The sequence below is a fragment of the Procambarus clarkii genome, chromosome 45 (assembly GCF_040958095.1).
Source record: "Procambarus clarkii isolate CNS0578487 chromosome 45, FALCON_Pclarkii_2.0, whole genome shotgun sequence".
Lineage (NCBI taxonomy): Eukaryota > Metazoa > Arthropoda > Malacostraca > Decapoda > Cambaridae > Procambarus > Procambarus clarkii.
Window position 1 is genome coordinate 5239670 of NC_091194.1, and position 19391 is coordinate 5259060.

Consider the following 19391-nt stretch of genomic DNA (forward strand, 5'->3'; position numbering starts at 1 on the left):
TCGCCACGTGTCCGTACTTCTCAATAATTTAAAAATGTTTGGGATCATTATTATATCAGATAATATTATATTATAATTAATTTATGCGAATCATTACACAAACCACAAACGAAAAGCTGTCCTAACATTTAAAGAATTGTGAATATGAATATATTCATGAATTATTAGTTATATTATTAATTATTCATTCTTTTGTACATTTTTAGAAAGTATATTATTGCTACACCAATTGTAGGTTGATATAATAATGCGACCTAATTTCAGGTAGAAGAAGATGTGGGCGTCGTTGTGGTGGTGGTGGGCGGTTTACATAGGTTGTGTGGGTGGAGGGCGGCTACCCACCTCCCACCCCATAATGGCTAGCCTCAGAGATACTCCTGTGTCGCCTAGACCTTCACTCAGGTCTGTGTCTCCCCCACACACTCACATATGTATGCAAGTATTGCCAGCTCCTATGCTGACAGTTAGTGGTTTAACCCTTAGATGATGGCTCACGTCTTAGGATATATTGTGTTTCATCCAGGTTGAGTTCCGCTAACATTATGTGATGTTTTTCACTATAGAAATCTAAGGAAAATTGGTTTTACTTATAAATCTCCTATATTTATTTAGATTTATCTATCTATTATCAGCTAATCAAATTATAAACTTTGTTATTATACATAAATACTATTATTAGAAGAATTTTGAAATATATAGCAGCATAGTACACAAAAATATTTATTCGAAATATTAAGTTTGTGACCATTTTTTTTTCCAATCATCCATATTAATTAGTTTCCCGGATCCTTCAAGAATAGAAACCTTAAAATTAAGTTTTAACTCTTCATACAAATTTCAAATGCCGATATAATTGTTAAAATGTAATTAAATTGAAATTCAGTATGTTCAAAGAAGTATTTTTATTTTCTTCAAATTTATTTAAATATTTTTAACTCATTTACAAAGGATCTTGATATTTTAAAAATTGCGCCCATTGGTAATCCTGAGCCGAGAGAGCCAGACACTATTAGGGTTAATGCATGGGTGTGTTTGCATACTCCTAGACACCTTAGAGACCTCTGAGTACTTCTTGTACAACTTATTAATGCTCCACATTCTCAGTAAATTTTAATTTGGGCTGTTCGGTAGAGCGACGGCCTCGCTTCTTGCAAGGTCGTTCAATCCTCAATGGTCAAAGCGGTTAGGCACTGTTTTTTAACTCCATCCTCATATCAAACCTCTATGTTCTCATGTTGACCAGACCACACACTAGAAGGTGAAGGGACGACGACGTTTCGGTCCGTCCTGGACCATTCTCAAGTCGATTGTGAGAATGGTCCAGGACGGACCGAAACGTCGTCGTCCCTTCACCTTCTAGTGTGTGGTCTGGTCAACATACTTTAGCCACGTTATTGTGACTCATCGCCTCTATGTTCTCGTATCCCGGCTCCTTGTCTTCATATCCCTTCCAAGTAATACACAGTCATACTGGTTTAGCGCTTTCTCCTCATAGTTACTTAACCTGGATGTGTTGGCAGGTCTCAGTGGCGAGGGGCGGCGACAGACCCGCGAGGGCGCACCATACTGGAGATTGCCTACGACTTCTGCTCCAACAGCCTCAACAACCTCCCCACAAAGCAAATGGAAGCAGGTGGGTTAGTATGGGGCTTTACCTTATAGTCCTGCCTTGTGGGCTGTATTTTTTTTTTTACATCATTATATTAAAATTATTTTTAACTGCATATCTGAATTTACCTGAGGGCCGCTATCTCTAAGTGGCCTCGACGTGGACTTTTTTTTTAGAGCACATATGTACTTCTGAAGGCGAGGTCTCCATTCTTGTATAAAGCAGTCCATATGGGGACGCAACTGAGACTTGCACAGTTGAATTACCATTTTTTTAAGTTAAAAGTTATGTTCATTATTCATAAGGTTTTGTTGGATTATTACTTTTAACAGCAGCCCCTATACTTGTTGAGTATCTTTTCATGTCTCGTTGATCACCAACTCCGAGGTTATTTTCTGTATCAAACTGCTGCATGATCGTATTGTTGATGGTTTTGTAATGCCCTAAACGCATTGCATTTTCAAACGTTTTAAACGTTTTGCATTTTCAACATTTAAGAGCATTTGTCAGCATTCTTATCATTTGTCGAGTTCATGCAGATTGCTTTCCTAGGCTTCATCATGGGTTTAGCTTCCAACTTTTGTATATAGATCTCTGTGTCATTTTCAGATTTGAGATATGATTGGTGATTTAATATTATCCATGTTGTTGAATATCATCTGTGTATATTATAAAATCACGTTGTGTTGTTTCTCTAAGGTTGCACTGAGGTGGTGAATGAATGCCTCCCTTAAACATTATCTCCTTAAACATTCAAGTATGACTGGTCTGAAGTTTTCATTTGAACTTAATATGCTGCCTTTCTTGAAAATGGGTTTGGTTGGGTTAAGTTAGGTCTTCATCACTAGAGTATGTAATCTAAAGAATAATGACTGCGGAGATATGTAGTCCAATGTTAATTTTCTTTTTCAAATTTTGTTAATTTTTACTGAGATTATATATTTATATAAATATTTCTACAGTATAAAAATGAAAGTAATAAGTACTGCATTTGAATTATAAAAAAACACACAAGACCCCCACAATTTTAGCTTATAAGAGTCAGCAACACACAGATAATGTTGCGCCTCACACAGTGCCACAGATAGTGTTGCAGTTGAAGCAGTATGTAGTACGAGTTGTCTTCCTGGACAGAGAGCCAGCAAGCAGTGAAACAAGTGTTGGGCGAGGATCCTCCCCCCGGTGATACTATCTCCATTATGGTCCAAATGGTCCACGACACCGCCACCGCCTACGTTCACGGTCTCCCGGTAACTCTATCATCTACATCGCAATTTTAACATGTATTTTGAGACATACATTTTGATTTACTTTCCCAGTTTCTTGTTACTTCTTCCTTTATTTAAAGTTTTAAGATATCCTACACCTGTCCCCCCTTCATCCAACCGCCACTTCAGCCTTTACTCTGGCATAGGTACCTCTGCACAACTGCACGGCATTGATGGCTGCTGCAGGTGTGGTGACGGTAGTGGTGGTCCACCCAGCCACCGCCCGTGTCATCCGTATGTACCACCACCCTGCCAACGCCCACGCACGCCCACTCCGAGCCTTCCTTGACACCCTCCAGCCCGGCCGCTTGCTCATCCTTGCTGCCTCCGTGAGTCTTTGTTTTTGTTTTTTGTACACAGGTGGGTACAGGAGATTATTTGTTACTGCAGTTATTAAGCTTTGAGTTTTCCCTTCCCAAAGCTTATCTACAAGCCTACAAGTTTACCATATTGTAGATGAAGTGAGACCGTCGCTGTTCCGAGCCTAGGGTGGGCAGAAATAACCTAGTCCTTTTGGTATGTATTTTATCTCCATAAACTTACTTGAACTTGTAGATTCTCTTCTAGCTGGACCACAACTTTATGCTGTATAAACAAGTTTTCTTTCAAAATCTATTAATTATTTCCGTGTAAAGACTAGGCTTATTTCCTTCCGCTAATTCCCATGTTAACGCGGTCTTATATATTTATTAAACAACAGATATAAAATGAAATCGAGTTTAAAACTTGTTGCAATTTTAATCTGATAATTTACCTGATTTGTCTTGAGGCCTGCCATCTACCATGGTCTGGATGAGGATAGGAAGCATTAAGGTTAGTTCCTATTCCCGTACAGGTGGTGTGGGCGGAGGTGAGTGTGGAGGAGGTGGTGAGGCAGCTTGGGGCCTCCATGCCACCACAACCCACCTGGAGTCGGACGGTGTGGGTGTGGGTGGGTGTGGTGGGCGGAGGAACTCTCGGTCAAGTGGGCGGTTCTTGGCGGGTCTCCTTGGAGCTGTACTTGCCCAGAGCCCCAGGTACTGTTATTGGTGTCTGGTAGTGGTGGTACTGGTTGTGAAAGTACTAGGGTGATATTGTTAGTTACCAACCAGCAAGTAACATTAACCAAGGCCCCGAAATAATGTTACTAGTGGTGGTATTACTGGTAGGTATATCCACCAGCGAGTTATACTGATTTCATAAGCCTTCAATATTATATATATGTCACCATTAATATGTATATGCCAATTTTTCTTCCAACTCCAAGACATAATTAAATTGTCTTGTATGGATTTTAATTTTCTGAAGTAATTAACAGCCTTATTTTAGTATCATCGGTAAATGTATAAATCTTATTGTTCAATTCTGCGTGTAAATAATTTATTTATATGTAAAACAAGAGGCCCTGGGAGAGGTTCCTCGCTCGGAATAAAAAAAAAATTGTTTTAAACTAAGACCAGAGTTCATAAGGGCTGTCAATTGACGTACCTAGTGAAACTGCAAGCAAGAGCTGTTATCCTACCTCAACTCATCTGATGGCTCATAGAGACTCATTTATTTCATGAGAAATGTACTTTGAAACTATTACATAGGAAACTATCATATAGTGAAACTGCAAGCAAGAGCTGTAATCCTGCCTCAACTCGGTTAAAACCTACTCCTAGAGACCCATGTATTTCATGAGCCTATTATATGCATCAATAGGAATAAACTTTATTTTTTAAAGTGTATTTATGATAACTGCTAATTAAAGACTTTATTTATGATAACTGTTTCCTTCGAAATAACGAAGCCATAATCCAACATTACAGATATTTCCTCAACACCATGTGCATCTTGCTTTTTCATCTGTCTTTAGTAAGGTATAGTATTAAAGACACTGCTATAACAATCTTTTACACAATCGACTGCTTCAGGTTTGCTGTAAAATAGTATTTGTAACATAAGCGACTCTTAGTGTCCCTTTATTAATAAATATTTTTTAACTTGAGTTGCCTGGTGAAACTACACCTGGCGAAGCAACACCTGGCATCACTAAATGAAGTTGACTTGACAGATGTTCCATGGTGTGGGTCAGCTCTTCCGTCCACACTGGACGAGCCACGATGGGCTTCTAGGGTGGAACTGTGCACCACTTATGACGGCTATGGAAACTGGTGCTTCTGTCCACCATCACCAATCCTACCCCCACCACCACCACTGGCAGCACCACCACTACCACCACCACCACTGGCAGCACCACCACCACCACTACCACTACACGCTCTTTACAACACTACAACATCCATGCCGCAGGTGACATCATTCCTCTTAATATTATCATCGTTAACCATTTTTATTTTTTTAAGAAACTATTAAGCTAGTGCAGATACATTAGGACACAGGTAACCTATCTTGAATTTACATGAGGGGCGCCATTGCTAGTGGACTAGGATACCGACGGGTTAATGTTTCAAGCTTGGTCCCCTTCACTTTTCCTGAGGATTTTTTCCAGTTGTATGTTGAACTGGAATTCTGTCTTGATATTACGGCTTCAACGGGTAGGCGAGGTACAAATTGCCCATTCTCCAAAAATGACAGTACTAGTCTGGTAACATTAGTCATACTGGCTTAGTGTTTTCTCCTGATAATTACATTATCCTAGTCTTATAGCAATTATCGGTCAATCATACAAAAATGGACTGTTGTATCCCAAATGTTCATATTACCTATTTATTGTATAGTTAATGTTCCACGTTTTACTTTGACACCGAGCCGGTCGGCCGAGCGGACAGCACGCTGGACTTGTGATCCTGTGGTCCCGGGTTCGATCCCGGGCGCCGGCGAGAAACAATGGGCAGAGTTTCTTTCACCCTATGCCCCTGTTACCTAGCAGTAAAATAGGTACCTGGGTGTTAGTCAGCTGTAACGGGCTGCTTCCTAGGGGTGGAGGCCTGGTCGAGGACCGGGCCGCGGGGACACTAAAGCCCCGAAATCATCTCAAGATAACCTGACATTTGGAGTATCGTGCGTATTACAATACATGCTGTGGACAACCATACTTAGGGGTACTCACAGGGCTTGCAGGTCAACCAGTGATACAGTAGTTGTGTCTCTGCCATAGGTGGACGTCTCCCACATAATAATGACCCTTTCTAAGATTTAAACCAAAAATCCATTACCACACGCAATGGCGGACAGATACAAGCCACCAGACAAGGTGGGCACGGCGGCCATCTTACTCACTTGATCTGTCACAAATACTGTACCTTATATGGTACATCATATACTATATATAGTATGATGTGTGTGTAAATCACGAAGAAATTAACACATGATGAACAATGTGACAATGTCAGACCACGAAGGAAGGATTAAGACAGGAGTGTCCTTTCGTATTTAATAATACATCTCAGAAGGATGGATGTACAATTCACTAGTGTGGATATATAGGCAGGAATGAGGAGATTCCTGTCTATATATCCACACCACTGAATTGTAAATCCATCCTTTATTTATTTATTTATTTATTTATTTATTTATTTATTTATTTATTTATTTATTTATTTATTTATTTATAAACGAGAAGGTACATAGGGTTTGTGAGAATACATAGCATAGTATTCACAATTTTGTAAAGCCACTAGTACGCGCAGCGTTTCGGGCAGGTCCTTAATCTAACAGATAATTTTAAGTAGGTAAATTCTAGCAGAATTCATAAAATGATAACAGATATATGAAGATATATGAATTAAATACAAAAGTATTTAAGGAAAATCCTGTCTTAATCCTTCTTTTGTGGTCTGACATTGTCATATAGTGTGATAAATAATATAAAATGTTTATATCATATAATTAATGAATAATTGATGTTATATAATATCATTAGGCTATGGCTGCTGGACTTGAAGACGCAGTGACTGTGGTGCTAGCTAGCAGACCGGAGTCTCTCCACAGGTAAGTGTGTTGTGGGAGGGAGAGAGAGATGAGGGAGGAGGAGGAGAGACAGTGAGAGAGACTGGTAGGGATGAAAGAGTAAATATAATAATTATTGTTTTTGCCCTCGAGCCCAGCTGTGGTGGTGTGGACGGCCCGGAGAGAATAGGTCAACGGTACGCGTCCAGAGTGAGCAAGGTGTTAAGTCTTAACTGTGGTAACTTCTTATGTTAGCGGTAACAGCGCGTGTTAACTATGATAACAACATGTGTTAAGGGGTACCATCGTATGTTAACTATGGTAACAACGTGTGTTAACTATGGTAACAGTATGCTAACTATGGTAAAAGTATGTTAACTATGGTAACTATGTATTAACTGTGGTAACAGCGTGTGTTAAAACGGTTACAGTGTTGTTTTACAGACTGCTGGTGTCTGTGGCAGTGGCGGGGGCTCCTCTCTCCTCCGTCCTGGTCTTCGTCAGTGAACTCTCACACGAGGTTCTGAAGGTGCGTCCTTACCTCATGTTCCCTGAAGGTGCGTCCTCACCTCATGTTCTCTGAAGGTGCGTCCTCACCTCATGTTCCCTGAAGGTGCGTCCTCACCTCATGTTCTCTGAAGGTGCGTCCTCACCTCATGTTCCCTGAAGGTGCGTCCTCACCTCATGTTCTCTGAAGGTGCGTCCTCACCTCATGTTCCCTGAAGGTGCGTCCTCACCTCATGTTCTCTGAAGGTGCGTCCTCACCTCATGTTCTCTGAAGGTGCGTCCTTACCTCATGTTCTCTGAAGGTGCGTCCTTGCCTCATGTTCTCTGAAGGTGCGTCCTTGCCTCATGTTCTCTGAAGGTGCGTCCTTGCCTCATGTTCTCTGAAGGTGCGTCCTTGCCTCATGTTCCCTGAAGGTGCGTTCTCACATGTTATATACCACACTGTCAGCACTTCTGCACCACGGTCAATGCACCTCACTAAGTTAGACTGAGTGGTTGTCTTGTTTAGTTTAATAATAATACAGCACTTGAATATGATGTTAATAAATCTTGTATGTGTAATAGCTGAGGCAGGTGTCATATTTGGTTTGGGTTTTAGACTTATTAGCCTCTGTAGAGGCTCGTTAAGGCCAACACGTCTACTTACTGACCAACCAGCAAGTATACTTTTAGAGTTCATCATAATTAGACTAAAGTTAGCTAATTAGATTATTACTCTTAGTTATAGCGAATATACACGGCGGAAATTATCACCTATTAATCTAAATTATATCTTATAACTAAACAGATATATAATGAATATGTTTAAGAGTCAATGTGTAATTTGTATTGTATTAACTTAAAAAATCTCTGCAGGATAACAGTAATTTGCCTGAATTATACCATAACTTTGCCTTAAATATACAATAATTATATTGTGCTTTAAACTGCAAGAATAGAACAAGTTAAGAAAAAGATATGAGACGTGAACATGTGCATAACATATGTGTTGTTTGCAGGTGTGTGAGAGTCACGGGGTGCAGGTGGAAGAGACGGGTCGAGCCTCGGACTGTACAGGACTCCATATTGCCCGCCTCTACGAGTCTGCACTCACTGCTTCTCTCATCCTCAGACCCAAGGCTGACTACTTTATCATCCTCGAGGACGACATGATTGTCGCCCCCACCTTCTACAGGTAGGGTGTTCTTAGACTCGAGTCAGCCTCGAGGACCGTTCAGTCTGGCCAGTATATGGATGGGTAACCGCGTGATCAACCACCCTCTAAACAGCAGTATTGTATCTCTAGATTAGAGAGCAGCCTGTCCTCCTAAGGTTTCAAAACGTCAAGAAAACGGTTAATTTAAAGTGTCCTCTCCTAACCTACCAGAGGACCCAAAACAGAAAACGGGACAGTACGTCACTTTCGTGAGGCGCTTCCATTTTCTAGTACGAAATTTTTGGCCTTATTGTAACGTAAAACGAGCGAAATGCGACGTTCTTTGTAAGAGAACAGCACCACCACCCATCCTGTGAGTGGACTCCATACCCATCCTGTGGGTGGTAGTAGACCCATACCCATCCTGTGGGTGGTAGTGGACCCATACCCATCCTGTGGGTGGTAGTAGACCCATACCCATCCTGTGGGTGGTAGTAGACCCATACCCATCCTGTGGGTGGTAGTAGACCCATACCCATCCTGTGGGTGGTAGTGGACCCCATACTCATCCTGTGGGTGGTAGTGGACCCCATACTCATCCTGTGGGTGGTAGTGGACCCAATACCCTTCCGGTGGGTCTTTGTGGAAAAAGTTACAAAGGCTCATAATGGGCTCAGGAATTCGACCACAAAATGTATTTACCTGAAGGCTACTATATTTCTGATGGCCCTGATGGGGACGAGAAGCCGGCGGCTTGTCAAAGTTACAGTATTGTTAAACTAGTTACATTACTAACAGTTTAATCTTGTAATATATATATATATATATATATATATATATATATATATATATATATATATATATATATATATATATATATATATATATATATATATATATATATATATATATATATATATATATATATATATATCAACACTGGGATAAAAATAGGATCAAACAGTTTCAAAGTTAAGTCATTGACATTTGCAGTGAGCTAGTTGCATTTACTTCCATTTACTTATATCATACACTCCACACCTATCTAATGGGCGGGGGTGGAGAGTTTACAGTCATACACACATGCTCTATCTACAGTCAGCAAATTTGGGATATTTTTCTAAGGGTTTCTGGTTGTACATTATATTGAATGAAATCCTGGAATGAATGAGAGAGTGAGGGGAATGAATGAGATAAAGGAGAGAAAGGGAGTATGTTAGGGAGGGAGGGGCTGGTGAGAGGAGGGCAGAGGTGGCGATGAGGGAGGTGGGTGATGGGGGGGGGGGGAAGGGGTAACGGGAGAAGGGAGGGGGAAAGGCCGGCACAGGGCTGCTGGAATGTTATCATAGAGTTGATCACCAAGTTAGGCTGAACCAGTACTGTTAGCAGGAGCAGTATGCCAGGAATGTACCCGGACTGCCGCTCCCCGCCTGCAGGCTCTCTAGCTCCTACACGCTACTGCTGGTCAGGTCTTCAGCTCCTGGGCCCGCCTGCAGGCTCTCTAGCTCCTACACGCTACTGCTGGTCAGGTCTTCAGCTCTTGGGCCCGCCTGCAGGCTCTCTAGCTCCTACACGCTACTGCTGGTCAGGTCTCCAGCTCCTGGGCCCGCCTGCAGGCTCTCTAGCTTTACACGCTACTGCTGGTCAGGTCTCCAGCTCCTGGGCCCGCCTGCAGGCTCTCTAGCTCCTACACGCTACTGCTGGTCAGGTCTTCAGCTCCTGGGCCCGCCTGCAGGCTCTCTAGCTCCTACACGCTACTGCTGGTCAGGTCTTCAGCTCCTGGGCCCGCCTGTGGGCTCTCTCCTACACTGTACCACTGGTCAGGTCTTCAGCTCCTGGGCCCGCCTGTGGGCTCTCTCCTACACTGTACCACTGGTCAGGTCTTCAGCTCCTGGGCCCGCCTGTGGGCTCTCTCCTACACTGTACCACTGGTCAGGTCTTCAGCTCCTGGGCCCGCCTGTGGGCTCTCCTACACTGTACCACTGGTCAGGTCTTCAGCTCCTGGGCCCGCCTGTGGGCTCTCTCCTACACTGTACCACTAGTCAGGTCTTCAGCTCTTGGGCCCGCCTGTGGGCTCTCCTACACTGTACCACTGGTCAGGTCTTCAGCTCCTGGGCCCGCCTGCAGGCTCTCTCCTACACTGTATCTATGACCAGGGCTTCAGTGGTTGAAAATAGTTGTTACATAAAGCACACATTTAAGGCACTATTCCGCAAAGCGTTTTGGATGATTCTAACAAGTAAATGAAATTTGTTGTGTTGCAGATGGATGGGAAGAGGTCGGGAGGTGCTGAAGAGCAGTGAAGAGTTTGTGTGTGTGAACAGCCTGACCCAGTATGACCTGTACACACACTACACCTATCACAACCCTCACAGTCCAGAAGTCAACCAGCCTCACGGACTGCTCCACCAGGCTGTTGAGGCCAGGAAAGTGTCTACCAAGACTCCAGGCTATGTTAGCAGAAGATGGACTTCAAGAGGCACTGAGGGTGACATCTCTGACAGCGCAGACGCCACGACCAGCAGCAGCGGAGGTTACCACAACAATCTTCATACTAGCCACACATCTTTAAACAACAGCAAACGCAATTCTCCTTTCCTGTCACGCCAAATTAAGCTAAGAGAGGCGTCTGCAGGAAGGACGGCTCCTCCGGTGCCGTCGAAGCTAGAGGCGTCCATGGCTGCCGTAAGGAAGGACGAACCATCCGTGGCAAGCAATATGGATGATAAGAATGTAAAGGCAGCCAGGGAGGGCAGCCAAAGGTCTGGGGTGAGGTTGATGGCTGGGTGGGCAGCAGCCCGGACCGTAGTGGAAGCATTGATCAGGTCCTGGCCTCTGGCGGTAAGTACCTCAACTTTACCCTACCATTTCAACCCAACTCCCCTTTCTAACTATCAAATTATCAAAATATATATTCCTATTACGATTCTAACCAATTACCAAATTGCCATGTTTGAGACTTTAGATGAACTTAACTGATAGTATTGGAAATTTGCTTACGTGTTAGGGTAGTGCATTGGGATCTGTTTATATTGGTGTGTGGTCGGTACTGTGGTGGTTGTCACCCCTGGTACTGGTACTGTGGTGGTTGTCACCCCTGGTACTGGTACTGTGGTGGTTGTCACCCCTGGTACTGGTACTGTGGTGGTTGTCAACCCTGGTACTGGTACTGTGGTGGTTGTCACCCCTGGTACTGGTACTGTGGTGGTTGTCACCCCTGGTACTGGTTACTTATACAACCACACATGACCATACAACATGACCATACAACATGACCATACAACATGACCATACAACATGACCATACAACATGACCATACAACTTGACCATACAACATGACCATACAACATGACCATACAACATGACCATACAACATGACCATACAACATGACCATACAATATGACCATACAACATGACCATACAACATGACCATACAATATGGTCATACAACATGACCATACAACATGACCATACAACTTGACCATACAACATGACCATACAACATGACCATACAACATGACCATACAACATGACCATACAATATGGCCATACAACATGACCATACAACATGACCATTCAACTTGACCATACAATATGACCATACAATATGACCATACAACATGACCATACAACTTGACCATACAATATGGTCATACAACATGACCATACAACATGACCATACAACTTGACCATACAACATGACCATACAACTTGACCATACAACATGACCATACAATATGGCCATACAACATGACCATACAACATGACCATACAACATGACCATACAACATGACCATACAATATGGTCATACAACATGACCATACAACATGACCATACAACTTGACCATACAACATGACCATACAACTTGACCATACAACATGACCATACAATATGACCATACAACATGACCATACAACATGACCATACAACTTGACCATACAATATGACCATACAATATGGCCATACAACATGACCATACAACATGACCATACAACTTGACCATACAACATGACCATACAACTTGACCATACAACATGACCATACAACATGACCATACAACATGACCATACAACATAACCATACAACATAACCATACAAGAGTGTATACAGCAAGACATAACCATTAAGGCAGCTAAGAGGAGAGACAGAAGACGAGCGCCGCCTGGACCTACCGTCTAACACCAGAGGTACGTAACTGTCTCTCTCCCTGGTACAGAAGCGAGACGTTGATTGGGAGACCCTTGTGGACGTCTGGGCCGGCCCTGCACCCTGTCTCACGCCCGCACGCCCACATGCCGTCCACGCCCGCGCCTCCCACCACCACACCCTGGGAGATGACCTGCCTCCCATCCTGTTATGACCCCTCACCACACCCTGGGAGACAGGATGCAGGCCACACCTCCTAACAAACCAAATTACCGATAAGCAAAAGTAAAATAAATAAATAATGTGATTTGTATAGCTAATTTTAGACGGGAACTTAGCTATCAAATTTTCCCAGGCCTAAGCTCTACATTTGTCTTCATGCCTTTATTAGTTATTAAAATACTACTTTCATGCAGGAAGTATTAGAGCAGCGCTGAGGTCTCCGGCGGCCGCTACACAAGCGCACTGCGTCACTTGCCGGAGAAGGAAAGTTTCGAGAAATTTCTACGCAGAGAAATTTCTGTAAAAATATTTCGAAATGTGGGTGGTAGTGGGCCCCATACCTAGGCTGTGGGTGGTAGTGGGCCCCCATACCCAGCCTGTGGGTGGTAGTGGACCCCCATACCCAGCCTGTGGGTGGTAGTGGACCCCCATACCCAGGCTGTGGGTGGTAGTGGGCCCCCATACCCAGCCTGTGGGTGGTAGTGGACCCCCATACCCAGGCTGTGGGTGGTAGTGGGCCCCCATACCCAGCCTGTGGGTGGTAGTGGACCCCCATACCCAGCCTGTGGGTGGTAGTGGACCCCCATACCCAGCCTGTGGGTGGTAGTGGGCCCCATACCCAGCCTGTGGGTGGTAGTGGGCCCCATACCCAGGCTGTGGGTGGTAGTGGACCCCATACCCAGGCTGTGGGTGGTAGTGGACCCCCATACCCAGCCTGTGGGTGGTAGTGGACCCCCATACCCAGCCTGTGGGTGGTAGTGGACCCCCATACCCAGCCTGTGGGTGGTAGTGGACCCCATACCCAGCCTATGGGTGGGTCAACTAATTATCATTATTTACGTGTCAATTATTTCATTGTAATTGATTCTTCACTGCCAATTATTTGTTAAAAGCTTCACGTGTAGGATTTGGATTGTCACTTTTATTTTATGTTAATATTGACAAATAATTGGCATTAAGTAAGACATGTACTATTATAGTTGGAACGGTTAATTCATTTGTTATTGTACAATTCTCTAACTATTGTATTGAAAATTTAAGTAATAAATTTATATTCCTATTCCGAGTTTCGCTTGACCTAGAAATTAAAGGTTTAATTTGCTTATGAAGCCCCTCGAATACTTACACATTTATTGACCAGTAATAGATCTATAAATTCTGAAATAGTTTCACCTTCAGTTATATACTGACGTAAGATGTGACTAGCTGTGCTGACAGAGTTACTTCAAGAGCTACTACACACTTCCACAGGTACCTTGCTCAAGCCTAGCACCAGCAATCCTCTTTTGGTTCTTTTTATTCACAAGCTTAGGTACCCACAACAATGTGCTGCTACTATGTTGAGTATATATATATATATATATATATATATATATATATATATATATATATATATATATATATATATATTTACATATATATATATATATATATAATATATATATATATATATATAATATATATATATATATATATATATATATATATATATATATATATATATATATATATATATATATATATGACAAAGTCAGACCACGGAGGAAAAATGAAACAGGAAATTTCCTTAAGTACTTTCGTATATTAAATACATCTTCAGAAGGTCTTCACCTTCTGAAGATGTATTTAATATACGAAAGTACTTAAGGAAATTTCCTGTTTCATTTTTCCTCCGTGGTCTGACATTGTCACATTCTTAATCACGTGTTTATTTTCGTGATATACACACATATATATATATATATATATGCATGGAATGAGGACAAACACGAGATGCTAGTCTAGAGTGCTAGCCAGCACCAGGGAACAATGGGTGTACTACACATCTAGAATGGGATATTACCTTTTGATATATACTCTATAATACATCATAGAGAACAGTGTAGTAGCACATTGCTGTGCGTACCTGTCTTATAAAAAGTCCAAAAGTCTGCTGATTTTATATGATCTCTCTATATATATGGGGCACTTCCTGCACTATAGTACGATGGTAGATAGAATAACAAGCGTGAATTTCACTTTGCCTCAGGTGTACTGAACTGTGTTGGAGATGTCGGTATATTGGTGCTCCTGAGGCTGCTCAGAGGCAGTTCTAGATGGTAATCAACTCCCTCTTTAAGACCCCATGCTTAGGCTAACTCAGCACTTCTATCATGCATTTAGAGACCAATATGGGACGGCATCCATAGGAGACACATTATGATTTCATCATTGATTATTTTAATATAGCTGTGACTTCCTTGAGGCACTAGCACTAATATGTTGAAGTGTACATAGCCACCTCTTTTTGTTCACAGTCAAAGTTGCATTCTGGAGAATATATAATACTGTGTTGAGCTGCTCTCAGTATGATAGTCTTATACAAGCATTGCTGTCTAATCATTCATTATGCCAGAATATAGTGACATTGACTAATAACGTACGTCATAATGCTAGCAAAACTATGCCATGCGTTGATTCAATCGCAAAACGAGTTTAAAACTAATATTAATCGCGGAGGAATTATATGGCAAGAATCTAGTGAATTGTTGCAGGACATGTTGAGAATTCATAACTTGTAGTGTAAATAAATTATCTATAAGTCACTGGGTTACTCATGTTTTCCCGACATTTACAATTTTGAGGCGACTTTCAGTGATGTAAAATAAGTTAGAGATGAGTGTGTGAGAGTAGAGGGGCTAGAGGTGTTAGTGTATTATGTGAGGGAGTGGGATCAATGGCCGCTGTTGTACTAGGCCGGCCCCGCACACACACACACACACACACACACACACACACACACACACACACACACACACACACACACACACACACACACACACACACACACACACAATAACATTCATCAAGGTTTATTGTGATGATTGTTTAGATTAATTTATATATTATGCGCCCCAGCCTTGTATACGGGTAATTATTTACAAGGAGGCACATATATGGGATCAGGGGGCTCAACCCCCCTTCCCCAGCCGTATATGCGAATTTGTTTACTTGTAGTTATACAGAGGTAACATATACTCAACAGTCTATAGGTAATAAGTGCAGAAAAGTGAATTTTGTAAGATATCACGTTTAAAAATTGGCTAGGCCTATAACAAGACCTAATAACGTAAGAGGCCTGACAGTACACATATATACATACATTTCCCTGTGAAGCCTGGGTCTCTGGCCGTCTGTCTGTCTGTCTATCTTTCTGTCTGTCTGTCTGTCTCTTAGAACATTCATTATATGTGCCTCATAAACACACAACATAACAACATTATTTTTACTTTCTTACTGTAATAGAACGCTGTAACATCATTGTGTGATGAACAACCAAAAAAAAATATATAATGAAAACTCTATGGAAAACCAAACCCCTATTTCAGATGTTGTAGGTGTCGTTGGTTGTCGCAATAGGAACCAATTCTACTTTAAACAAGGGCATGGGGTCTTCCCCGATTTTCCTATACTGTCCACTATACAATCACATCCTTGTAATATATCCCTTCAGAGGCTGATGGCTAGACCTATAAAGACATACACCAATTAAACATACCAAGAATGTACGATAACAATATAATTATTTCTAAAAATTAAAATATTGGTCGATTTAACGCTTTAATTAAGACCAATATCAAACCATGCCGAAGGATATTTTATACCTAAAAATATGTAACCATATTTTGGTATATATGTGCTGAGAGATTAGTCCAGGACTAAACTGTAACTGACCATGGTTGGTCAGTAAGCTATCGTAGTGGCCTTAACCAGGCTTAATAACCATTGATAGGCCTTATAAGCTCATAAACACTAATTAATGGACGTTGCGAGTTATATATACACCGGTAAGTGTATTCCACGAAGTGTATATACACAGAGTCTACTTTTGTCCCGGACTAAACTGATATAATTATTCAGAACACAACTGTGGTGGCCTTAATAACCACTGGTAGGCCTTAAGCTGATTTTTTGTTCTATTTTGTTCATTTATTGTGCACCTCATGCCCCTCTCGTGGACGGTAGTGGGGAAAGATTACAGAGACACATAATGGGCTCAGACAAAGAAATAAAAAAAAACTCATTGAATAAATAAGTTAGACTATGATAGGCCTTCAGCCTGGGAGCAATGGGCGCCGCGCTTGTCTTCTGTTTACAAACCGCGATGTAAACAAAAATCGCTTTGCGTCCTCCTCGCTTCTTCCTTCAAATCTTCATCTACCTCATGTCACAGGTCGCGGCGTAGCGGTGCAGTGATGGCTGGGGTTGTGGCGGTGCATGTGGGTGAGTACTGGCGCTGTGAGGGGCTGTGAGGCGCTGTGAGACGTGTCGGGAGAGGCGCTGTGAGGGAGGCGGCGGTCTGCACGGCCTCAACTGCCAGGCCTCGCTAGGCCTCGTTAGGCCTTGCCAGGCCTTGGTAGGCCACGCTATGCATCGCCAGGCCTCGCTAGGCCATGCTAGGCCTCGCTAGGCTTTCTTAGGCATCGTCGGGTATGGCTAAGCCTCGTTAGGTCTTCCTAGGCCTTGTGAGGCCTCGCCTAACCTCTAGGCCTTGTCAGGCCTCTTCGAGCCTCGCTAGGCCTTGCCAAGCCCTGTTGGGTCTCGCTAGGCCTTGCCAGGCCAAGCCTTACTAAACATTACAAGGCATTATTAGGTCTCGCCAAACATTGCTAGGTCTCACCAGGCCTTCCCTGGCATTATATTAGTAATATTCAGACACATAACAGATATCTTGGGAAGCCTTGTAAGCTATTGCCAACCAGGAGGTTAATTACTTAATTTAATAGGCCTAAGACTAAGGAAATGTTTACTTCTAATCCTCTTTAGGCCTTACTTGGAGTATACCTGGATAGGGTTCTAGGAGTTGTTCTACTCCCTAAGCCTGGCCTGAGGCCAGGCCCATTTTGTGATAACTTCGTCCACCAAGCTGTTGCTTGGAGTGGCCCGCAGGTCCACATATCCACTACAGCCTGGTTGGTCTGGCATTTCTTGCAACTCTCTGAGTGTTCCTATGACACCAGCTCTACTCCTCACTGATTCTATTTTGCATTTCCTTCTGTGTCTCTCGCTCCAGTATGTTGTTATTCTACTGTACAAATTTGGAACCTGACCTTCAAGTATATTCAAGTATCATGACCTTGCCTCAATTAGTCATACAACATCACTGTTACTCTTTTTAAATAGGCCTAATATACTTTTTATTTATTTATTTATATATATACAAGAAGTTACTAGTACATTTGGTTTGTGAGGATACATAGCATGGTGTTTACATTCTTGTAAAGCCACTAGTATGCGCAGCGTTTCGGTCAGGTCTTTAATCTAACAGATAATTTTCAGTAGTTAAATTCTAGAAAAAATTATAAAATGATAACAGGTACATTGCAAAAAAAAAATGAGATGAGAGAGATTAGTAGGTATATTAAAGCACATCGGTAGCTCTGATTAATTGCATTGACAGCTTGATTGGTAATTTAACTAAGATTAATAGGCACAATACAGCATATTGATAGCACATATAAGAAGACAGCAATGATCACAATGGTAAAGTTGTTTATATTAGGTACATAAAGATTGGGGGATTGGGTAGCACTAGATACAGTGCAAATTTTAAAGCACAAGGTAGGAAACTATGAAGATGAAATTAGGTACTTTTTAGTTTTGTTTTTGAATGATGCAAAAGATGGACATCTTTTCAATTCAGTAGGGAGTGCATTCCATAGACTGGGTCCCTTTATTTGCATAGTGTTTACACAGATTAAGTTTGACTCTGGGGATATCAAAGAGATATTTATTTCTTGTGTGGTGATAATGGGTTCTATTACATCTGTCCAGGGAGAGTTTCAGAGCAGGGTTTGCATTTAAGAACAGGGTTTTGTGAATATAATTGACACAAGAGAATGTGTGGAGTGAGTTTATGTTTAACATGTTTAGGGAATTAAACAAGGGGGCTGAGTGATGTCTGAAAGCAGAGTTTGGCTATAGGCTATTTTGACTATAGGGTAACCAAATCCCAACTTTACCTAACTTTTTCAACCTAGCCTAACTTATCCTAAACTATAACAACCCAGCCTATCCTAATCTGTCTCAGCCTAATTTATCCCAATGTAACATAACTAGCCTTAACTATTCTAACCTGTCCCAGCTTAGCCTAAACTAGCCTAACCTATCCCAACTTAGAATAACCTAGCCTAATATATTGTAATTAAGCCTAGTGCAACTTAGCCTAGCCAATCACACCCTAGCCTAGCCAATCACACCTTAGCCTAGCCTAGCCTGTTGCACCCTAGCCTAGCCTATCGCACCCTAGCCTAGCCTATCGCACCCTAGCCTAGCCTCTCGACCCCTAGCCTAGCGTATCGCACCCAACCCTAACCTATCGCCCCCTAGCTTTGCCTATTCCAACCTAACACAATTTATGTAAATTTAGTTTTAAAATATAGTGTATAGTATGGTACTCTGTGAGGGGGAAGTAATGTTGTTGCCATATTCTGGTTGCATTCAGGGATGTTTTGGATAGATATCTCGGGAGGCCTTTTACAGGCTTACACCAACTGAAGAAGCTACAGTATTTACTTCATGAGTAGGCCTAAGGGAAAATTGTGCAATGCAAGCAAAGTTACTTAATCCTGCTTGCAGTGGCCTATG

At 42.2% G+C, this 19391-nt stretch overlaps 2 protein-coding genes across 3 annotated transcripts in view; both read left to right on the plus strand.

Moving 5' to 3' along the window:
- The first annotated feature begins 238 nt into the window (after positions 1 to 238).
- Positions 239 to 13824, plus strand: LOC123769838 (uncharacterized). The gene is made up of 11 exons (XM_045761179.2): positions 239 to 402; positions 1521 to 1633; positions 2744 to 2859; positions 3024 to 3206; positions 3713 to 3893; positions 4913 to 5151; positions 6725 to 6792; positions 7195 to 7279; positions 8256 to 8431; positions 10657 to 11233; positions 12613 to 13824. Exons 1-11 carry the CDS (start codon positions 275 to 277, stop codon positions 12754 to 12756), a joined length of 2010 nt encoding a protein of 669 aa, XP_045617135.2. The 5' UTR covers positions 239 to 274; the 3' UTR covers positions 12757 to 13824.
- Positions 13825 to 16883: 3059 nt separating this feature from the next.
- The window catches only part of Tasp1 (Taspase 1), a 37803-nt gene continuing 35295 nt past the window's right edge, over positions 16884 to 19391 (plus strand). For both annotated transcript variants that reach the window (XR_011222094.1, XM_045761177.2), the window contains exon 1: positions 16884 to 17027. Coding sequence is in view for 1 of the 2 variants with exons in the window: in XM_045761177.2 (XP_045617133.1) it covers positions 17000 to 17027 (28 nt within the window). In the remaining variant the exon portion in view is untranslated. The remainder of the gene's footprint in view (positions 17028 to 19391) is intronic.